General features: G+C 37.0%; 2 protein-coding genes across 3 annotated transcripts; both read left to right on the forward strand.

Annotated features, from left to right (window-relative positions):
* The first annotated feature begins 2 nt into the window (after nucleotides 1-2).
* Nucleotides 3-1,480, forward strand: LOC106665175 (general odorant-binding protein 19d-like). Its single transcript, XM_024228797.1, has 7 exons — nucleotides 3-599; nucleotides 669-732; nucleotides 793-845; nucleotides 909-944; nucleotides 1,001-1,121; nucleotides 1,201-1,277; nucleotides 1,366-1,480. The coding sequence occupies exons 1-7, from the start codon at nucleotides 546-548 to the stop codon at nucleotides 1,396-1,398; spliced, it is 438 nt and encodes a 145-aa protein (XP_024084565.1). The 5' UTR covers nucleotides 3-545; the 3' UTR covers nucleotides 1,399-1,480.
* A 2,280-nt stretch (nucleotides 1,481-3,760) lies between these two features.
* Nucleotides 3,761-14,734, forward strand: LOC106665174 (general odorant-binding protein 19d-like). Of its 2 annotated transcripts, none has more exons than XM_014391420.2 (7): nucleotides 3,761-3,867; nucleotides 13,952-14,018; nucleotides 14,102-14,154; nucleotides 14,213-14,248; nucleotides 14,304-14,424; nucleotides 14,481-14,572; nucleotides 14,633-14,734. In XM_014391420.2, exons 1-7 carry the CDS (start codon nucleotides 3,784-3,786, stop codon nucleotides 14,660-14,662), a joined length of 483 nt encoding a protein of 160 aa, XP_014246906.1. In that variant the 5' UTR covers nucleotides 3,761-3,783; the 3' UTR covers nucleotides 14,663-14,734. The 2 variants fall into 2 exon arrangements, with proteins under 2 accessions (XP_014246906.1, XP_014246907.1); XM_014391421.2 differs by lacking the exon at nucleotides 3,761-3,867 and adding an exon at nucleotides 4,121-4,192.
* Nucleotides 14,735-16,011: the final 1,277 nt, after the last annotated feature.

The raw sequence follows: 16,011 nt of genomic DNA on the forward strand, positions 1-16,011 counted from the left end.
ACATATTTTTGTATGTTACGGCGGTATCACCTATTAAGGATTATCTCAACTTAAATACTAACAGAATATGAAATGTACAGCGAAGATACGAGGTCCGATTGTCTCATTTTTCTACTCTAAAAATAAACCATAAGCACACTTTATAGAGAAAAGAATATTTCCTGTTTTAAGCAACAACATGATGTTTTACGCAATGATCGCATGACGTTTGTAGAATAAGATTGATAACCTTTGTATTTTCAACCGAATAAACTGTTAATCGAAAATTATAATATAGAAAAGATCGTATTGCTTGATTGACAATTATTACATAGATTATAGTTAAAAGGTTTTTTCAAAAGTAATTACTGCGTTTTAGTAGGTTGACGTTTTCACAATTTAAAAATTATAGAATGGTCCATCGCATAATTCTGTCAGCAAATTAGACTAGGAAGTAACAGAGAGCATGCGATATGCATCTGAAAAGGTATAAAACCGATTACATTGTGTCCAGCCGCCTTTATATATAATTTCACAAGAATACCCGTCCAATATTTTCGATTGGAATGGACAAAGCGGTCGCTTTTTTGTACGTGGCAGTAGCTACTATCGGGGCAATTGTAAACATTTATCTTTTCTTTTCGACATATTACGAGCTTTATGGTTAATGAATGGTGTCACGTTTCTAGAGTGTTCCGTTCAGCAAAGAAATGGCTGTGCTAGAGTGTAAATCGCATTTCGCCGTTACAAAAAGTAAGCTTCAGATCTATTTCGATAAATTAGAATAATTTTTAAATGTATTGTGTTTTACAGACGACGTAGAACTCATACGGAACCGTAGGATGCCCGAATCTCAAGAAGGAAAGGTATCAAATAATAATACACAATCATTTCAAAAAAAGAAAACTAAGTAAACAATTTATTTATAGTGTATGATGGCCTGTGTGATGAAGAAAATGAAAATTGTAAGTATTAACTGTTGATCTTTCGTGATCAATAATGACTTCTTTGGGTTTTATAGATGAACAAGCATGGTCAGTTTGACCTTCCACGTGTCAAGAAATGGATGCGCAATACTTACAAAGGAGACACAGCCAAATTAACGAAGGCTACCATGATCGCTGATGAATGCGCAAAAGAATGTAATATCTGTTCCCTCAATTAAGACAGTCTTGAGTCTTAAGACAGCAAAAAAACAAACAAAAAAACTTTTATTTTCAGTAATGACTGCCACTGCTTTAGATGAATGCGATATGGCCGTACAGATTATGAATTGTACGAAGAAGAAGGCTAAGCTTGTAAGTATAACTACGATTTATCATATATATATATGTTTATACAGTACATTTTTTTAATAATTTGAAACAAATTATGATTTATTTTTAGGCAAAAAAAGCAAGTGCTGATGTTCGAAAGTAATCTCTAATTACCTACAAACCACTCATTATTATATTCAATATCTGCATTGTAAAATTTTACGTCAAATATAAATTTAACTATATTTTCGACGTCTAACGAAATTTTATGAAGTTTGTCCTGTGAAAAATAAGTCGTACTAGTGACTCTAAATAGTAGTGAAAATGCTGAAATAGTCTGTCCCAGTGAAAACTGATGTGTGATATAGATCCCAGTGATATAGTTTGTACGACAGTTTTTGAGTATTATGAACTAGCAAGAAGTCATGGGCGGCTTCTTTGTGCTCCTAAAATTAGTTGGATTTGGTTTGTATCATAAATTTGGAGAAGGTATTGACCAAGTGTTATTCAACGAAAAAAAAGGAAAAACATTTGCCCGGCAAAAAAATGTCCAGTACAATTTGTATGACCGTCTAAACATGTTATTCAGGTGATTCAAGTTAAAAATAATTCACTAGTTTCGTGGTCCGCTTGACCAATTAATATCTTACAATTAATTAAGGTTTTCAGTTGAGATAAAAAATGTCAATGGCACGAGGGGGATTCGAACCCACGATATTCGGCTAGATACGCTGCTGCTCTACCACTTGAGCTATCGTGACCTCGATCCATCCAGTTAGTGTCCGAGTGGATCGAGGTAACGGTAGCTGAAGTGGTAGAGCAACGGCGTATCTAGCCGAAGATCGTGGGTTCGAATCTCGCTCGTGCCATTGACTTTTTTATCTCAACTGAAAACCTTAATTAATTGTTAAAAATAATTGTAATCGAATTGCTTTCTTTGTGCCTGTTTTGTCGTGCAATGGTTTGAACTTTTTCCTTTAAAAACAATTCGGAATGGGGACGAATTTAATCGCGAAAGGATAAAACAATTGTTTCCTGGGATAGCATAATGTTCAAAATATTTTCTACGATCTTCTAAACTTTTATCGTTTTATTTTGACTCATTTGCGTTACATTCTTTTTTGGGCCCCTTTGAACTGAAATTTGTTGGATTTCACCCTGCAAGAATTAGTCACAACATGGCAGGTTCTTGATGAATTTTAATCCAAGGAAAAAGGCAAAAATATATGGTGCCAGTGAGAAAAAATCTCTGTATTTTTATTTCAAAAATTCGAAAATTGGGGTCCTAATGAGTTTTAATCGAAAAAGAAGAAACAGTACGTCCCTCAGATAACATGTTCAATATATTTTTTATAACCGTCAAAAGTTGTTATATTTGAGTGATGTGAGTTATGTTCCTTTTGAACTATAAAAACTGCTGCATTTTTTCCGCAAAAAAGCCTAAGTTCTGGGCTCGGTATTTAATGCATTTTAGTGGTGGAAAAAGATACAAAAATATTTTATCGCAGCAAGGCAAAATGTCCAGTACAATTCTTTATGACCGTCAAAAGTTTTTATACTTGGGTGATGTGAGTTAAAGCGTTTTTTCTGCCAGGTTTGAACAGAAATTGGTTGGATTTTGTCTGTAAAATAAGCTTAAATTTGGAACAAGGTACATAATGAATCTTAATCGAGGAGAAAGACAAAAATATTCGATCCCAGCAAGAAAATATCCAATACAATTTGCATATGACCATCTCAACTCGTAATTTTTTGAATAATTTGAGTCATAAAAGGGTCGTGGGTGAATTATTTTCTTTGAGCCTGTTTTCTACTACAATTTGGCAGTGGGATGATTAATTATAATCGAGAAAGGAGAAAAGATTTGTCAGGATAACGTATTGCTCAGTATATTTAAATTTATATTTTAAGTGAGTTTTTGTGCTCATTTTTCACTGAAATTTTACCTATAAAAATTACTCAAACTTTGTGAGGAGGTATTTGATGAATCCGATTTTGACCAGTACTACAGCATTCATAATTTTGCAATTTAAAAAAAATCTTAAAATATTCATGAGTTGCATGTTGGTAATAGCTTAATGCTAGGAAGAATGTTCAGTATAGCCATATATTTGTTATGTTCTATTAAGCATATAAATATGAAGTAATTGTTTTAATTTGGTGTGCTTGATTAAAAATAAAAAATGGACAACAAAAACCTCAACACTGCTAAAAATTTTGTCTGATATTTGTCAATTAAATTTTAAAAACACTAGTATCTTTGGTAAGATTCAACAAAACTATTTTTTTAGTCGCAGTCAGACAGTTTTTGTTCAAATTGCTATGCAATGGAGTTAATATATCCGATTCTCACGCCGACAGGCTTGTCATTTTAACAATTAAAAAAAACCGCTTCATTTTTGTTGTATGACCCAAGGTTTTCCCTTTATTGTAAAATTTCGCACGACTCAACCGGATGGAATTATCATCCGCACTACTTCCGACTGTCTTTCCGGAAGTGTAACCTTTTTTATAAAATAGGACCGGTAAGGATTTTAACAATTAATTCATGTTAAAATTTGTGCAAATCATAAGCATCATGAAGTCTGCCGTCATAGCAAGCATATTCCTTGCTTTGAGCCATTTCTCTCAGGTAAGTTTTTTATTTTTACTATGTAATATTACATCATTGTTTCGTTAAAGTTGACTAATATTTAAAAACTTACATAATGAAAAATTAATTGAAAGAAGTAACTTGGTCAATTAGGCCACCAGTGGTCCGCTTGACCAATTAATATCTTACAATTAATTAAGGTTTTCAGTTGAGATAAAAAAGTCAATGGCACGAGCAGGATTCGAACCCACGATCTTCGGCTTGATACGCCGCTGCTCTACCACTTGAGCTNCGGATTTGCTCCGGGTTGAGGCCTTAGCTGAATGAATCCGAAATCCCGGCTCCTTTGTCGCAAAAGCGGAAGGCAAGTGTTTTATTTTATGAAACGATTTTTTTTCTTTTCTTTCTTCAATTTCAGTTGCCACACATACAAAAAGAAAATGGACAGTTTCGGAAAACACTGAACCCGACGCTTTTCGGACGAGTGGCTTTGCGTCGAGAAAGAAACTCCAGTTTGCCATCGCAAAGCAAGTAATCAAATCTTCTCGTCGATTGTATTCCCAGTAGGTGGCGAAAGGAGAGAGCGCCGGACGTGTACAATGCAAAAAATGGCCTAGGAATTTCGTACCGTTCTGAAAAGGTGAATAACAAATGATAACGTGTGAGAAATGCTGCGCTTAATTGAAATAAATCATTTGTTCGAAATCGAATCAACTGTTTCAATAAAGCAGCAATGGGCCATTTTAATATTCACGTCTACATGTCGAAATATTAAAAAATATACTGATGGGTTCTAAGAAAAGTGTGCTGAAAAATAATCAAACCATTTTAGATAAAAACGCCAAAAAGACTATTAAAAATGTCTTCACAAAAGTTAAGCGTGTTTTTAAGCAAAATATTCCTGATAAACCTTTCGAAAGAGAGAACGAAAAAGCCCATAAGAATGATGGCAGTTTCAGTAAAAGCCCTGTCCAACTGAAAGACAATAGCATAACTCCTGTATACCGTATAAAAGATAATAAAACCGGTAACCGTAAAGTTTGTGAACACCTATACTACGAAACGGTATATGGAGATGAAATAATAAATTATTTAAAAGAGCAACCTGAAAAACAATGCGGCTCTAAGAGTTGTACTAATATCATTGCAGCGAATAAAACAAATAGTCAAAGCATTCAAATTTCTGAACCCTCTCGTAGAAAGAATCATCGAACCGTTTTGACTTACGACGGGGATGCTACAGAACGTACAGACTCAGTGCCGTACAGTTGTGATAATGATTTGTCAGACATTGATATCGACGCACCCAACCAGTTTAATCTTGACGACGAATTTTGTTATTTGATTGGTGAAAATTTCAGCGTCTATCAACATCCCTTTACAGAATGTCTTACTCTCACACTTAGTGAAGAAATATTGAATTACATGGAAAATAATCAAAGGTTTGTTACGGACGACGAAGTCGGCGGGACGGCTAATAAAGATATTGTGGAAAGCTGGTTTCAAAATAGCAATACTAAAATGATTAATCGGTACGACCTTTTAGACAAAGCCTGTTCGACGAATCCGGCTTCGGATATTATCGGTCCTGACAGTCTAAACGTGGCATTCGTTAAAGGAATGATTTACAGAAGGGAACTGTATGGTCCCCCTATCGAACAGGCCGGTCAAGCGGGACCGAGCCAGCCGCCAGTTCCATTCGGTACTGAAGAATACGTGATAACGAAACGATACAACTACGGCAGAGATGATCCCCAAACATCAATGCCAACTATTAACAAAGGGTTTGGATGCACATGTGTACAGTCGTGGAGTAACAATTTTGGACTATGCCCACCAACTTCTTCAAATCATTTACCTCTATCTAACCAACCGCTAAAGAAATTAGACAACAGTAAAAATGATATAGGACCAGAAAAAAAGGTCAAACCTAAAAATAAATTAAAATTGTCGGGAAAAAATAATAAGAAAATGGGACCTGTGAAAAAACCCGCAGTAAAAAAGGTAATTTCAAAAAAGGGCAATGCGAAAAAACGGGCGCCTTCAGCTAAACCAAACTCACCCGCTTCGCAGAAAATAAATTCGACCAAACCCGCAGGAGCGGGGAAAAAGCTTGTTAAAAAAGGACCAAAAACGGTAAAAAATCATATGGCGAGGAGGAGCAGCCGAGTGAGTTTGTTACCTATCGAAAGTACGGAAGAACTTCCTCCCATAATGGAAAATTGGAAACAATCGGAAAAAGTCAGTAATAACATGATCTTTGGGAAAAATAAACCACCTGTAGTAAGGTTGTCACGAATTTCCTTAATTGAAAATTTGCCAATAAGGAAAAGAAGTTCAATTAAGATTATTGAAAAGGACGCGAATACGATTAAAAAGCTGGCAAAGAAGAATTCTAGTAGACGTAAAAAAACTTCAATAGAAAGTGACGATGGTGAGCTTCCTTCCACGTCTAAATCAACATTTAAAACTAAAGTAAAACAGGATGTTAACGCAGACAACAGTAATAAAAAAATTTTGTCGGAAAAAGAGGGACCTTCGAATATCAGAATAGGCGTTTCAAGACCTGATGATTCAGGTTACGATATAATGTTCAGTGACAAAGGAGATATGAAAGTTACAGTGGAACAAGTCGTTTCTGGGAAGAATAGGGTATTTACCTACAATTCAGGCAATGAAGCTGCCATCGCGGTAAAGGATATCGAAGAAGACCCGAGAGAGGTAAAAACCGCTAAAACGGAACCATTCCAAAAGATCAACAGTAAAAGCCCGGGGATGGAGAATTCAAAAAGTCAAAAGAAAAAACCGATTAAACTTGGAGTAAAAATCCCAAAACCTTTGGATAAACCAAAGAAAATTACAAAGGGTAGGTCTATAGACAGTGGCATTATGAAATCTAGCTTTCTTGTGCCGAACACCCCAGCCGAATCTTCTTTTGTGCATCCTAGCGCTCCGGCAGCTCACAGCAATAAAGATGATATTGCGAATAAACAGGATCACAGAAGGAAAGACGCAAACATAAGTTTCGAAGAACATGCAAAACCACATCATAATTCAGAAGTACGGAAACTGAGTCCCTCAATGGTTCAGGAAAGTCTTCACCCCATTCTTGAAAAGTTCCACCCAAGTGATTCGGGTTCGCCTGAAGAACCCAAATACACAGCTGAGGTTCAAACAGACAAATGCATTATGGAAGGGAACAAAATAGAATGTTTAACGTCAATTCCTCACGTTAAGGTAGTTTTTGACATTCCAGGTACTCCTGGAAACAAAATTGAAACACACACTACAAAGACGAAAATTGCTTCTTTGCCGAACGACATCCACGTTGACGTTGGGCTCGACCGAATTGGTCCAAAATTTTTAGACTCGATCAGCCAAAAAGGAGTTCGATATGACTCTTTAGTGTCTAACGAAAATGTATTGACTAAAGATTCTCAATTTACTTTTCGCAAGATGGAGCAATTAGATGATGGGGGTCACAAAATACAACCAAAAATCTCTCAATATATGCAGTCAATGGCTTCAGTTCATTCCGTTGAATCGAACGTAATTAATACCGATTTGACAGACAAAAAGAAACAACTAAATGAACCGAATAAATTCAAATCAAAACTATACGATGCCAACACATTGTTTGAAATTAAAGAATGTCTTTCTAAGATGAAGCTAGAATTAAGAAACGATTGTCCCTGCATGGCAAGCCGCTTTCAGGACAGATTGGACAACGAAGATAAAAACGTAAGAACGGATCGAGTGATTATTATTCGCACAAAAAGAAGAGATGGAAGTCAATGTAGTGACGATTCTGACAGTAGCTATCAGAAAGAGACAGCAGATCGTCTTCAGAGGTTGGCGAACGAAATGTTGGAAAGCAATCAAAAAAGCAAAAAACCCATATTAACTAAAGAAGACGTGCAAAATAATGAGGAAAAAGATGAAGAGCAAGAATCTCATCCTGATGCAGAAAAAATCAAACACGTAGAAGAAAGTAATAAAAAAAAGTTGCGGAAGCAACACGAGCGGCAAAAATCAGTTCGAGGTTCGGATGACGAAGCGTTGAACCATCCAGAGGTGAGTGATCGTCGCTACCAAGCGAATCCACCAAACGATGAAGAATCATTTTACGCAAATAGAATCAGGAGGAAGAAAACTTTAAGCAATGAAAATGGTCGTTCTGTATTGAGCCATCCCGAGAGTACAGTAATGGAGAGTGACGCCTTAATGTCGAAAACTATCAGGAAAACTGCTTTGGCATCATTTAAAAATACTCAAATTGAGGATAGTCACGTTGGTTTTAAGAATGTCACTCCTGAAACAGAAGTGGAGGAAGAAGAATTGACATTGCGCATGAGAAATCCAACTGGTATATATTTTCAAGGGCAGAACCTTTTGAAGAGAACGATTACTGATAACGACTCATCTTCCACATCGGATGAAATGGACAACAGCAAAATCGAGATTTCCGAACCTGGAGCAATGAACGAAACAATCGATACGAGCGAAGGGTTCGATGAGAGACAAGGGCCTTCTTCTATGCAAGAAAAAGACTTCTACCAGTCTGAAAACTGGGAAATGGATCATCCTAACAGTTCTGTACCAAACCACAGCCCTTTACGGGAAAAAAATGAACAAGAATCCACTTTAGGTTACAAAGAATCGGTTGAAAACATGTCACATGATGGACACGTTAATTTTATTAACGTAGAAAGTAGCCCATCTAATTCAATACATGAGAGACCGTCGATTCGACCGAGAAGCTCAACTGGTATTTATTATGAAGGGCAGAACCTTTTAAAGGCAAATATTTCGGACGAAGACACGCTTTCACAAAATTACGAAGAGGACTATGAAGAAAATAACATCTCCGAACTTGACACAAAGAACGAGTTCAGATCTAAAAAAGAAGGATATAAGAATGGCGTAGAACCATCTTCTGCGCGTGATAGGGGCGTCTACAAGATGATAAACGTAGAACACAGTGTGAATTTCTCAAACATAAGTTCGACCCAAAACGATCGGGAGCCAGTACGAGATTCTAATGGAATATCCGAAGGGACACGTTCTAGCAATAAAAAAGATTCAGGTAGAATAAAATCAGATGGAGCTTATAAACAACTAGATGGTGGAGAAGAAGGACATAAAAAAACGTCAACGAGAGAATCAGAAAAATCTGTAAAAAAAATCGAAAACAATCGAGAACAAGCCGACGTAGAACATGAACTATTGACCGACCGACAAAGGTCTTTTCGAGAGAAGGATTACGATGACTCATTGAACCATCCGGAATTGAGTGAGCGCAGCCTCCACATAAGTGGCCAAAACGGGGAAGAAGCCTATCTACAAGATAAAGGCAGAAGAAAGAGGATATACCGAGAAGAAAGTGGACGTCCGGTATGGGATCATCCCGATAGTTCGGTAACAGAGATAGACGCCTTAATGACGAAAACTATAAGAAAAGGGTCTATCGTACAGAAATTATCGAATAAAAAGAAAATAGGTGGCAATGGACGAATTGGTTTGAGAAAAGTGGGTAATTTCTCACCTGAATCTAAAGATAATAGACCATCATTGCAGACGAGAAGTCCAACTGTTTTATACAGAGAGGACGGCATAAAAAATAAAATTAAGGAACATGGTACAATGAAGGAAAAATCACGTGTAAAAGATGAATACGACAAACACTTAAAACTGCCTTCTGTACCTCATAAGAATGTATACCAAAATATAAACGTAGAATCGAGTGAGGATCTGATAGACGGAAGTTGTATAGGAAGCATGGCTCAGCCTGTACGAGATGATGTAAAACAGAAAAAGTATGAAACCGGTTCAAGCAAAAAACGAAAGAGCGACGAGGCCAAAGCAGGTTCATCAGTAAATCGGCCCAAGATTGTAACAAAACATGACTCTACAATGGCGAATACTGTAAGAAAATCTTCTTTCGATCACAACGCACTGAATGAAAACGTGTCAAATGACGATGGAAAAGTTGTTTACAAGAGTTCTGGTAATTCCCATTTTATGTCCAATGGAGATAGATCATCAATTCGTACGACAAGTTCAACTCGAATTTTTTATGATGATCAGGACCTTTTAAAAGGAACGTTTGTTAATGAAGATTCGTCTTCCCAAATGTACGAAGTGGACAGCAATGATAAAAAGTTAGCTAGAAAAGAAGGACCGTCCGCTGTACCTCGTGAGGACGTAACCGAGAATCTGTCAGACGGAAGTTATACAGAAAGCGTCGGTCAGGGTACACAAGCTGATGCGGTTCAAACGATATCCTCTGAGACCGGCTCAACCGAAAAGCCGAGCGAGGAAGAAGATCATCCGGAAATAAACAAGTCCGACAGTCCTGTAGTAGATCATGAAACTTCAATAACGGGGCTTATAAAAGATTCTGATTCCGATCACAAAGAATTAGATGTGAGCATGCCAATTGAAAACGAACGCGTTTCTGACAAGAGTGCAGGTAATTCCTTATCTACGTCAATTGAGGATAGATCATCAATTCAAACAACGAATTCAACTCGCGTTTTTTATGATGAACCGAACCTTTCAAAGGGGCCTTTTGTTAATGAAGATTCAACTTCACAAATGTACGAAATGGGTAGCAGCGTAAATAAGATGTACGGACGCGGTGTAAAGAAGGAACAATTATCAAGAAAAATAGAATATGACAAGAGGTTAAAAACGTCTTCTGTACGTGGTAAAGACATATACCAGACCAGTAGGAACAAAAACCAGATCGAGGCTAAAGGCCGTTCGGTCATTCAGCCCAAGAGTACTGTAACAAAGCATGGCGCAGTGAAAAACATAAAACAAACGACTTTGGATTACAAAGTAGAGGATAAAAACAAGCCAAATGAAGAAGGATACTTTGATTTTAAGTACGTAGGGGTGAATTCCCAAACTAAGCCCAATGAGGATAGAACATCAATTCGAACGGCGAGTTCCGCTCGTGATTTCAATGACGAACAGAAACTTTTTAAGGGAAAGATTGTTGAAGAAGTCGAAGATATGCCTTCTCATACGAACGAAGAGGAGTGCGACAAATACGTATCCGAACCTGGCGCAAGTAATGAGATAGTCTATAGAAAAGAAGAAAATGTCAAGGGACTAAAACCGTCTTCTCTACATGATAAGGTCGTTCCCAAGACAATTATCGAAGAAGCGAGTGAGAATGTTTCAAAGGTAAGTTCAACCCGAAGCGGCGGCCAACCGAGAGATTATGCGAATAGAACACCCAACGAGCAAAGTTCAACAGAAAAACAACATTCGAGAAGAAACAGCATATCAGATGAAGCATATCAATCGTCTGATCGCCAAAACAAGAGTAAAATCCGAGAAACGGAACGAAAAAAAGAAAATGGAACAAAAAAGGAACTCTCCCCTCCAGGCGTTGCTATGAGGTGCTGCTGTGGCACTGTCTGCCCACCGCGGAGTGCCGATCTTCAGCAACGCCGTTCCTCTTCGCGAAACTGGGACAAATGAAATCGAAACCGGCAAACAGTTTAAACAAACATGTAAATACATTTTTGGACGGTTTTTGGTTTATTATTTCGAATTACAGACTAGTAAATATTTTTTGAAGTTTTGATGTTTTTTTTGTCTAGTAGTACCAGGTTTTTACCCGCGCCTTTGTCTACGGGGGACTCTGTTTTAATGTACCTTTCTAATGCGATGCAGAGTGCTAAAATGGGTTCTAAATATCGTTTCTGAAATTTTTCCTCATCCAGTTCACTTGGGTCTACAGCGGTAAAAAATCGTCCATATGATCCCTCAGGGATGGAATTTCAAAAATCCTTTCTTAGCGGTTATCCATGTATATAGGAATGCACTGTCGAAATTTCAGCCCTTTAGATCCAAAGGTTTGGTCTGTGCGTTGTCTGTCAGTCACGGAACTGTTTTATACATGGTGTTACAGGTTTAAATGTCTATATTGTCATGATGGATTCACTAAATGAAACAGTTCAGTGCCGCCAGAACAAGGTTTCTATCTTGTCTCTTTCCTGAGATATTAACATTTTTGTGACTTTAGTCTAAAATCAGATTTTTTTTTAAACATAAAATCGTAATTTCTCAACTTCAGCGTCATTAAAATACAAATCTGACATGGCCCATGTATGAATTATTTTTATGAAGTATGAAGGTGGTATAATGAACCGAATAGCCCTTTACATGTGAGTGAACAGTTTGTTGTGTAGAGTGGAAAATTTTCTTGTGTAATATTTTTTTAGGAAAAGGATGTTTCTGTATATGGTGATTAATGAGTACTCACTTGCCTTCGTTGAATAAACAGTAAAGTAAGGGTGCTAATTGAGAACTAGTACTTAGTAATGAGTATAAAAGATAAACAAAGAATCCTAGCACAGTGTTGGAATAATCACCCAATGTAACGCATCTGTACTGAAGAGGGCACGAGTAAAGGATTCGAATATATTTTGAACATTTTCTTTGTAATCATTATTATTTTATTTGTAGAAATTCGTACATAATGCAAATGTGATTGAAAAACTTTTTTTTTACACGGTCACAACACTAACACTAATGCCACAGCGCTGCACCCGTAGGACATATGCCTTGAGAAACCAGGTAATCGACGTGGCGGGTTGAATGTGTAGCGGGGGTTCGGGCAGTAGGGTGAGGATAGGATGGATCGAGAGGTTGGTGTGAAACTTTCGGAATCGGGAACGGATTCGTTCGTTGACAAAAGGATTGTTGTGGATAATTAGATTAGAGATTATTAATAAGGAGCTTTGACACTTTGTCTGAGAACTTTTCATCGAAATGATTGGATGCGCTGGATGTTGGGTGGCTTGGCAGAATCCCACAGCTACATTCCAAAGTGGTCGCAGTAAAGTTTTGTATAACGTGAGTTCAGTTTTAACGGTCAAGGCAGATTTTGGTCCTAGAAGTCTTCGTAGTTGTCAAAGTTTTCTGTTGAGTCGTTGTCTCCTGTCTAGGTACCGAAGTATTTGACTTGAATGGAAGTCGGTATCTCTTAGTTGTTGATATACAATGGAGGGCAAGACTGTTTTTTCAATATGAACGTACATTTTTCTTCATTAAGTCTTGTCCTCCACTTTTTGCACCAGTCTTGCTTAAGCTTAAGTCAACCTTGGATGTTGGAGGTAACTTGAATAAGATTAACAGTAGAGGACAAATTTGCGGTATCGTCCGCGTAGGTGGTGATGACGGTATTAGGGTGTATAGGTAGGACAGCAGTATAAAGGATGGGACCGAAACTGCTCCCTTGTGGGACGCCGGCTTGTATATGTCTGACTTCCGAGACCTTGTTTTGAAAGTAAAACACTAGTTATCTCAACGAGCCAGGTCGTTCACTGTCAAGAATATCAACACTTCCAAAAATAAAGAAATATTAAAGTCTAAATTAAAACCAAACTAAAAAATAACTAAATAAAATAAAAAAAAACCAAACTCTAAATTAGATATGCTAAATTAAATTATGAATTTAGGATAATTAATCTTAAATAAAATCAAATAGATAAAATGTTCATTTAAAAGGTAATATAATGTTCCTGTTCCATGAAACATAATAGCACTAGAGTGTGAAGAATCCACCCAGTGGTGACCATTCCCAATATCATCAGGTGGCAAGGCCACTGCCGATTTAAATTCCCGGGATGTTTATTGGCTTAATTGACTTTTGGATCCACTAATTCCGTCTGTAAAAGAAGGAGAATGTTTCATCGACAAATAAATCAAACTCCGTGATTAGATCTCGCTGGAAAAGCGCGGACTTTGCAGGAGGCCACCGTAGACCTAGGTGACCACTTGTATCATCAAGTATTTGGTCCGGGTCTGGAAATGTGTTGCTTCACTTTTTTAAAGTTCCTTCTAGCTCAATCATCGTGCAAGAGGCAGTCAATTTGGTGTCCTGTGACTGTACCGGTCCTTCATATCCTTCAAACGATTGTCCAGCAGGACACAGATTGTTCGAGCATTGTACATTTTTACATACAAAATTTTATAGAAATAAATATTATTTTTCTCTAACCACCATCTTATGTGTTTCTTTTTTCTGGAACGATACTGCCAACTTGCAGGTTAAAAAATAAATAACCGAAATCAAGATTACATGTGAAAATTTTCATTGCAGGCGTCTTTATTTGATAACATGATGGACGACATTGCTGAATGTAAGAACTCGACTAACATTTCTGACGGTAAGTTTATTTCTCCATATTCTCTTTATAATTACACGAAACAATCCACTAAACGAGAGGAGTTGCGCCGTTTTATCTGTCAGATGAGATGACACGAATTGCCGAAAAGAAGCTGCCAGAGACACCCGAGGGAAAAGTGAGAATTATGCTCTTTTCCCCGGCGAACCTTTTCTAATCACTTTTTTCTCTTTTAGTGTATGATATTTTGCATCATGCAGAAATTCGACTTGGTATGAAAACAGTAATTTGATCGTTTTTCCTCGTTAAACACATTTTTCTCTTCAGGTCGATGAAGAAGGCAAGATGAACGTCGCGGGTATGAAAGCGATGTCTCAAGAAACCCCAGGAATGACGAAAGATGACTTACCGAAGCTTGATGCCGTCATGGACCAGTGTGATGCCGAGGGTATAATTTGAAATAAAAACTTAAAAATATATTCGACGTCGTCAATTTTTTTACAGTGGCTACGAAATACAAACCTGTTGTTGAGGATGTCGATAAGTGCGAAAACGCCTGCACAGTGTCTGAATGCGTTGTACGGAAATCCAAAGAGGTGCATGGCATAATTACGCCATCGACGACATTTGGTTAACTACTTTTATGCTTTTTTCAGGCCGGAATCAAAGATCCTACTGCATCTTAAGACGTGTTAAACCCGGCTCGACTGCAAACTGTAAAATCACAAATACATATTATGTTCTTATGTACAACTATACAACTGCTATTTTTAATACCAATTTCCAACTTTCTAGAATTAAGCTTAGCAAACCGATCTCTCCATTATTTTATAAATTAGTGCAATGGCTATCAAGAGACAAGTTGTAAAAATTAATCTGCTTGAAACATAATCCAAGGTACAGTTCAATGATTAACTCAATGTATGTTACCAGTAATTCTTGTAATAAAAAAATGACATTTATTTATTTTACGGTTTCCCAGTTTGGAATATATACAATAAAACTATAAAGATTATAACTGTACATAAATTTAGAAGTGTCTATGATAAAAAACAAAACAGTAACAAACAATTTAAAATTAATTGAATCAATTTAAATGAATTAAAACTATGTAATTATTAATTATAACAAAAATCAATATTAATTAGATACATTAATGGTACAATATTTAATTTTCTAATGATAAAACGTGCTTAAATTTACTTAAACTGTCATTAAATGTTATGGGCCTCTCCGTGTTTTCCTTCTTTTTCTCTTCTTTCGCGCATATTTTATTTTAAACTTTGAGCCTCTCGATCTGGTTACTGACTCTCTGATTTCAAATATATACTACGTTGATATCCTAGAATGCTAGTCTCTCGTTTGTACCTCAGGTTGTCAAATACAGAATAAGAGCAAAAAATACAATTTATATATAAATCACCTCAAACATAGATGTCTGGTAACATTCACTCCCCCAGATTATTCGATATTCCTCGGTGCGGGGTTATAAGCAACCCCTTCCTTTCACGCTAATAAATTACTAATAAATTTAATGGCACGAGAGGGATTCGAACCCACGGCCTTCGGCTAGATACGCCGCTGCTCTACCACCTGAGCTATCGTGACCTGGATCCACTCGGACATCAACTCCCCATCTCAACCCCACCTTATGAGTTTTCCCTCCCTAATCCAAACCGATTACACGACATTTGAAAAATGGCAAAAGGAGGGATAACTCATAAGGTGGGGTTGAGATAGGAAGTTGATGTCCGAGTGGATCGAGGTCACGATAGCTCAGGTGGTAGAGCAGCAGCGTATCTAGCCGAAGGTCGTGGGTTCGAATCCCTCTCGTGCCATTAACTTTTTTTATCTCAACTAAAAACCTTAATTAAGTGGGAACATAGTTTAGAGGAATATTGAGCACCCATCGACTCTTACTCTTATCCATGTTAATTGCAAAACTGTTTTCAAACATTATCAATATTAGTTAAACCATAGTAGGATTAGTTAAATATTAGTTAAATAACAAAAGAAGACGTTAAGTCAGACAGAC

The sequence above is a fragment of the Cimex lectularius genome, unplaced genomic scaffold (assembly GCF_000648675.2).
Source record: "Cimex lectularius strain Harlan isolate CLEC.00 unplaced genomic scaffold, Clec_2.1 scaffold298, whole genome shotgun sequence".
Taxonomy (NCBI): Eukaryota; Metazoa; Arthropoda; class Insecta; order Hemiptera; family Cimicidae; genus Cimex; species Cimex lectularius.